Source organism: Oreochromis aureus, linkage group 10 (genome assembly GCF_013358895.1).
Source record: "Oreochromis aureus strain Israel breed Guangdong linkage group 10, ZZ_aureus, whole genome shotgun sequence".
Lineage (NCBI taxonomy): Eukaryota > Metazoa > Chordata > Actinopteri > Cichliformes > Cichlidae > Oreochromis > Oreochromis aureus.
This window is the reverse complement of record NC_052951.1, coordinates 19214805-19222675: the sequence shown is the minus strand read 5'-3', so window position 1 is coordinate 19222675 and position 7871 is coordinate 19214805. Positions and strand designations below refer to the sequence as shown.

The window sequence follows — 7871 nt, the reverse complement described above, 5'->3', positions numbered from 1 at the left end:
TGACCTTAATGGAGTAACATAACATAAATTGGCAACAAGTTGACAAGTTGAAAGACTTAAAGATGGTCCTTATAGAAGGTAAATGTGGGAACACAAGAGGTAGGGCAAAGTGGGATGATTTGTGCCAGCAGGTAGGTTGTACCACCCCTTGTTTCTAGGGAAACATAGAAGAAATTGGTCATGCGACCACACATTTTTGAAGAGTCAGCCACTTTACTCATCCTGCAAAGAAGAGACCCCCTGGTTGCATGAGAATTAAACACATTTAAGTTAAAAAAGGATTTTGTGCCTTTCAAAGTGAAATTTCTATCATCAAGATTTTTTGATTGTTTTGTCTTAACAGTTATAGACAAGTCTGAAAACATTTCACAGATGTTTTAGTGCGTTGGTAAGCTACATTGTGAGTCTATACACCTAGCATGATGTTAGATAAAAACTGCTGGATGATGCTTTTTTTTTCAAAATGGCAGGCTTGGGGTGATTTGTGCCAAGGGGCCTGGTTTAAGTTGTGCCATTGTGCCAGTGGCACAACTCACCCCAACTTATGAATATTTTAAATATATTATTTCATTGCAATTGTAGACTGTATTTTTACAATTTATCACTGTGACTTTATTAATTTAAGACCAAAAATATAAATAGACTGAAGTTATAATAGGCAGGAGAGGCAGGCCTTCCACTCCTTTAGAGGACATGGACAGAGCAGTGAACAAGGTGGAAAAGGAGAAGTCATTTCGTCAAGTGTTGAGGAAGATGAACATATTCAGGATGACATTAAGACGATACATGGAGAAGAGGAAGATTGATGGAAAAGAAATAAGGCTATAAAAGGATATGAACGATCTGGACTTGCCAATCAAACTTTGACAAACATATGGAGAAAGAGCTGGCAGATCATTTAAAGGCACTAGCACCCTTTATAAAGCCAATTCAGGGTATTTGAGTATGCACAAAGAAATGACATTTTGATCCAGCTGGCAGGGATATCAAAGTGTGCATATATTAAGAAAAGGTAATAGGGAACATTAATAATTATTTCCCCAAATGCTCATTATCAAATGCAGATAGCTCACAGAGAAGCAAAGTTGGGTTCTTATTTAGAGACTATAGCTTGACATATGTAAATATGAAAGTAATTGTGATTGGATTGGTTGATGGTGCTGACACTGTTGTTTTTAAGGTGAAGTAGTAATAGGTCTGTGAATGGAAAAGCCATCTTCACTTTCAAGAAGATGATGATGGAGTCATCCTAGAGAAGATGTCCATAAAAAAAAGCAACTTCCCACACCACAAAAACTTGTTTAGCCTCCCAGCATGTTAAATCCCTCAAAAACATGCATTGTTGTATTCTATGAAATAACGAAATGGCACACTTTCAAAAGGACTTTTAGTCTGCGGCCCATTGTTATTGGGCGGTGTGAAAAAAAAGAAAACTGCATGCAGGTCAGTGCCCCTGTCACTACAATGTCCTTGAGAAAGCCAACCTCTGATTAACAGCTAAGGGAGGGGGTAAATGTTCATGCTGCGTTCACATGCGCTATCATGTTGGAGTTTTCTGAAGAAGGAGTTGGTATACTGGCATCAGGAAGTTCAAGGCATCCAGCAAGTACAGCTGTCGGGAGGTGAGTGATGATCTGAATTCCAAAGAATAGAAATTAATCACTTCAGCTCCTGTTCCGCTTTCTTTTTCTGTGCTAGTTTAGCCCTGTTCTTTCCTCTGAAAAAAGGAGCACTGTAACAAATTTCTGTAAAAACTACAGCACACTGTTACTGTACAGTGCACTGTACAATATAAAGCGCCTTGAGGCGACTTCTGTTGTGATTTGGCGCTATATAAATAAAATTGAATTGAATTGAATTGAAAAGAAGGCTGTATTTCATAAGTGCAGTAATGTTCTGCAAACGGAAACGCATTCTGAATGATCTTGGAACTTCATTTGACTGTTACATCAAATCTACAGCCTATAGATGTTTTGGAGACACTCGACCACGAACTGCGTGACATTACTTGTCAGACATTTTTAACATGTAAAAATAATACTGAAACATAGTGAGAAACCCACTAAATTATGTAGATGAGATAAACAATGGCAGCTATGAGTAAACAAACAACTGCATATAATCAGAGAAAGTACAACACTTTCATGACTAGCATCTTGCTTGTTATGAGGATAAACTGGGCAAGGGGGGGCTGAAGATGGATGTTTATGGGCTCAAATTGTAATCATAAATATTTTGTACTTGTAAATCAAATGTGTATGTGATATACATGTATATATACATATATGAATATACACATATATATACCAACACATGCACACACACACACACACACACACACATATGTGTATATATATATATATATATATATATATATATGTATATATATACACGCACACACATATATACATATATATATTTATAAAACAACACCCAGCACGCCCCTGTGGGCGGTTTATCCTTCAAGCTCGGGTCCTCTACCAGAGGCCTGGGAGCTTGAGGGTCTTCTGCAGTATCTTAGCTGTTCCCAGGACTGCGCTCTTCTGGACAGAGATCTCCGATGTTGTTCCGGGATCTGCTGGAGCCACTCGCCTAGCTTGGGAGTCACCGCACCTAGTGCTCCGATTACTACGGGGACCACCGTTACCTTCACCCTCCACATCCTCTCGAGCTCTTCTCTGAGCCCTTGGTATTTCTCCAGCTTCTCGTGTTCCTTCTTCCTGATATTGCTGTCATTCGGAACCGCTACATCGATCACTACGGCCGTCTTCTCCTGTTTGTCTACCACCACTATGTCCAGTTGGTTAGCCACCATGCATGGTAAGGAGCTTTCTTGTCTTGATGTCAGTGGCTTCTATCTCCTCCTTTGGCCAGCCTATTACCCCAGCAGGGTACCTGATCACGGGCAGGGCGTAGGTGTTGATGGCCCGGATCTTGTTCTTACCGTTCAGCTGACTCCTCAGGACTTGCCTGACCCTCTGCAGGTACTTGGTGGTTGCAGCTTTCCTAGCGGCCTCTTCATGGTTCCCATTCGCCTGCGGGATCCCCAGGTACTTGTAACTGTCCTCTATGTCTGCAATGTTGCCTTGTGGTAGTTCGATCCCCTCAGTTCTGACTACCTTCCCTCTCTTTGTTATCATCCGACTACACTTCTCCAGTCCGAATGACATCCCGATGTCATTGCTGTATATCCTGGTAGTGTGGATCAGTGAATCGATGTCTCGTTCACTCTGGCGTACAGCTTGATGTCATCCATGTACAGGAGGTGGTTGACAACTGCTCCGTTCCGTAGTCGGTATCCGTAGCCAGTCTTGTCAGTGATCTCACTGAGGGGGTTCAGGCCTATGCAGAACAACAGTGGAGACAGAGCATCTCCTTGGTAGATCCCGCACTTGATGGTGACTTGTGCTATGGGCTTGAAGTTGGCCTCTAGTGTCACCGGCCACATCCCCATTGAGTTCCTGATGAATTCTCTTAGGGTCCTGTTGATCTTGTATAGTTCTATGCATTCCAGGATCCAGGTGTGGGGCATTGAGTCACAGGCCTTCTTGTAATCAATCCAGGCAGTGCACAGGTTGATCAGCCTAGTCTTGCAGTCTCAGCTGACTCGGCTGACTGTTCGGTCTACCAGTAGCTGGTTTTTGCACCTCTGGTATTCTTGCCCGTCCCTTCTGTGCCCCACTCATGTATTGACCCATGTGCCTGTTCATCTTAGCCGCTATGATGCCTGACAGGAGCTTCCACGTGGTGCTGAGGCAGGTTATTGGTCGGAAGTTGGAGGGGACTGGTCCCTTCTGGGGGTCCTTGAGGATCAGGACTGTCTGCCCTTTGTTTAGCCATTCCGGGTGTCTCTCGTCAACTAGCAGCTGGTTCATTTGTGCTGCCAGGCGCTCGTGGAGTGCAGTCAGCTTCTTCAGCCAGTAGGCGTGAACCATGTCGGGGCCTGGTGTTGTCCAACTCTTCATACTGGAGACCCTTTCTTGGATGTCTGCCACTGTGATGGTTACTGAACCCTGTCGGGGGGTTGCTGTGGTCTGTCCTCAGATCCACTAGCCGCTGAGCATTGCCGCTATGGGTTGCATCCTTCTCCCATATGCTCTTCCAGTATTGCTCTGTCTCCAGCCTTGGTGGTGCTGTTCTCATATTGTTCCCCTGCCACTGAGAGTACACCTTGGCTGGTTCTGTGGAAAACACCTGGTTTATCCTCCTGCCTTTGATCTGCCCAGCCACTTGAAGAGCGGCTGGCCAAGGCTGTGAGTCGTTGCTTGGCAGTTTCCAAGGCCTCAGGGATGGACAGCTTCCTGTACTTCTTAGGCACCTTCTTCATCGCACCTTTCTCCAGCTCCGATAGTTGGCAAACCTCCCTCTGTGCTACCTTGATCTTAGCCTCTAGCCTCCTTCTCCATGGAGGGTACTGCTCCTTGTGGCTGTTCAACTTGTTGCCAAGCATCTCACTGATCACTGCTGCCGTGGTGTAGATCAGCTTGTTAGTCTTGGTAATGGTGGCTGTAGGTATCATCCGTAGTGCTGCATTAATATCATCTACCAGACCTTCTGAGGGTACTTCACATAGTCTTGGTAACTGGCTACAGGGGATCCAGGTTTCAAGCTTGGCCATGATCCTATCTTTCAGGTCAGTTCCTCTTGCACTCAATGATCCTTCTTCTATCGCACTAACCCCCTGACCTGGCGTCCAATATGTGAAATTGCAGGAATGTCTTAACCCTTTGAGGTCCACACCAAGAAAAAAGCAATGGAATTTTGTTTTTGTTTGCATTTCTTATTGACTTGGGTGAGTAATAACCACAATCAATATTTTTTTTTCAATAGACCCTGTAGTTTTTAAAATATAGATCTCTACCAAATGGTTGAGATGTCACTTAATGGTAAACGTATGAAATGTCATGCAAATACAAGTACAGTAGATAATACGGTTGAAAAAATCAAATAAAGGGCCAAATTATAATTAAATTAATAACAAAAACTATCCAGGGCATTGGATACAGTTTATTTCTAGTAGCATGCCAGTGACCATTGCTGGTTTTCATTCCATCAAAGAAAAGTATTATATCAACCAACATAATACATATTTTTTTAATCTGCAAATGTGAAAAATGCACAAAATACAGGCCACTTCTGATTGAATGTTACTGTGCAAAATCATTTTTGTTTTTAAAAAAATAAAATAAAAATAGAGCAAATCAAGCACATCAGCTTGTAGTTTTGGTCGTTGGGGTCTTAGGGTGTAACATTTATTCTGTAGTCTTGGAGAGCTGAATCATGGTTATCCAACTCTAGATGCTGGCTTGTTAACTTGGTTCAGACACAGCCAGGCAGAAACCTTTTGAGAGCCATTGGTTTCTGGTCCAGTGGGGCACAGTCCCTCTTGTAGACTAGGTATTCAAGACAAGAATGTATCCAAACAGTGGAATATGCCATCTCCTTAACTTGTAACTTATAACTTGTCTTATACAGTTGTAATAGCATATCAGAAAGCTTAATTCCTCCCATATGGTAATTATATACAGAGATGAATGATGGGCATGAAATTGTGATCTTTGCATTGGACTCTTTGCTCCACGGTTTGATTGATGAAAGAGGCATAAACCCACAGGCATTGTTTAGAAGGTTGACACATTTGTTGTTAAACAATTTTATTCCAATCAGACCTTCGTCAGACCTGTAATAACAGGCTCCATGGCCCTTCTTCATCAGGTCTTTGTCTGCCATCAGGGGAGCTCCACCAGTTCAGTTTGGTCATATAGTACCAATGCACCTGACACCCAAGGAGGTGTGCAAGTGGACCAAGCTAAAACTTGTGAAGGGTGGACCTAGAAGTAATAAAAGTAGAAGTAATATGTCCTAAAAACTCCCTGAAAAGCCTTCAGTTAATCCAAAATCCAAAATATAATTTATTTTTTTTGCATTAATCCCTTTCACTCATTACTTGTTTTTAATGGTCTGTATTTATTTATACTTTACTATTGCTCTGGTGTCTGTTAATCAATTAATTTAAATAATGTGTTTGTCTTTTAAGTCCTATCCCCAAATTATTTTCCTAAAATATAAAGTTATTTAGTTTTTATTAATTATTCCTTCTTACATTGCAATTTTTCTGATGCAACATAGTGTTTTATTCTATTTTGTATAGTATACTATTCTATTTTATCTTCTATTTTATCTTTTTTCTTAATTTTTGCTGCTCTTAATGATAATGATAAGGGGCCTCAACACAGGCTTCATATAGACACACCCCCAAGTGAGTGAGAAAGCCACAACCCATTTGCGCTGAGTATTTAAGATGCCTGCTGAGCACTTACTGAACAGATACATTACTGCAGCTCTTAAGAACACACCAACTTCCTGTTTTGAAGAGATCAAAAGAGCTTCATTATGGATGCTGGAAGAAGACAGATTTTGGGTTTGGCTTTAGCCATCATCGGTGTATTGGGGACCATCGTGATCTGTGCTCTCCCTGCCTGGATAGTCTTCATGAATACTTCTGAGTACTCTCATGAAATTTATGGAACATGGTATGGTTTATGGAAAATCTGTACAATATACACCACAGGCAAGATGGAATGCGTTGGGTATGAGGTTGTTGCACCACTGGTAGATGACACCACGAAAGCTACCAGAGCACTCGTCATTATCGCAATCCTCAGTGGGATCTTTGGAATCCTGCTTGGTGTGGCCGGGAACAAGCGCACTAACTTCATGTCGGATGATGGGCAAAAGCGAAAAGTGGGCTTTGCTTCTGGGGTTGTCTTCATCATTGCAGGTTTCTTGGTGCTCATACCTGTCTGCTGGATCGCCAACATCACCATTCGTGATTCCTACAAGCTCAGGAATGACAGTAATGTCAGCATAAAGCTGGGAGCCTCACTCTACATTGGCTGGTTCACCACTGGGTTTCTGTTCCTGGCAGGAGGCCTGCTCCTGTACCGGCAGGAATGACACTGTCATACTGAAAGAAAGGCATTCATTATCTCAGCTATGTAAGGCTTGCTTTTTTCCCCCAGCTCATTGAAAACAAGAGTAATGTATGTTTCCAATGTTTTCAGAAAATATTTCTCTTATGAACTTCTGTTTTTCCCTTTAGTGATGACAATAATAGAGCATGAAATGTAATGAAAGTAAGGAGAAATGTTATCAATATGAGTGTGTAACTTAAGTTCTTTCTTTATCCCCCCTGGGTCTGTGTGAAATTATTACGCTGTGTGTGTATTATTCCTGTAGAATGTGTATCCAGTGGTTTAAGTCTAAGCCTGATAACTATTTCTATATATTTCTTAAATAACTGCTTACATATTGATGATAATGTGATTTTCTTTTACTCTTTGAATACTTTTCTTTTGAGTTGTTGTTGGGTTTTTTTTTTCTTTTACTTTTATTGCTTGATTGCATATCAGTATAATTTAGGTCAAATTAAAATTCATATTTCTAATCATGAGAGATCATGTGTTGCTAAATTGTTACATCACCTTCTCTGTTTTAATATCAAAAGCCTAAATAAAGACTCTGAAAAAATATTTTTGTTCGGGACATATTTTCTATTTTTAAAAGGACTGAAGAAGACCTGAAGAAAACAAATATTAAATGCAGCACAGATTTGTTTTGTTTTTAAGTACATATGTTAATATGTATTTATGACATTCATTTCCACTTGAACAAAAATATTGTTTAATTAAATAAGTAATTAAATGTAATTAACACTGACAGATAAATCTACAATTTACACTTATAAATATATAATATTTTCTAAACTAGATTGTTCAACTCAAACACAGAAAGAAAATCCGGTTGCATTTGCAGACAGTCAGAAAGGCAACTTAAAAATCTTAGTTAAAAATCATTGTTATTGTTGATTT

At 40.7% G+C, this 7871-nt stretch overlaps 1 protein-coding gene across 1 annotated transcript; it reads left to right on the top strand.

The window, feature by feature from the left end:
* Positions 1–6343: 6343 nt before the first annotated feature.
* On the top strand, positions 6344–7518 carry LOC120442374 (claudin-4-like). Its single transcript, XM_039618840.1, has one exon. The coding sequence runs from the start codon at positions 6394–6396 to the stop codon at positions 6955–6957; it is 564 nt and encodes a 187-aa protein (XP_039474774.1). The 5' UTR covers positions 6344–6393; the 3' UTR covers positions 6958–7518.
* Positions 7519–7871: the final 353 nt, after the last annotated feature.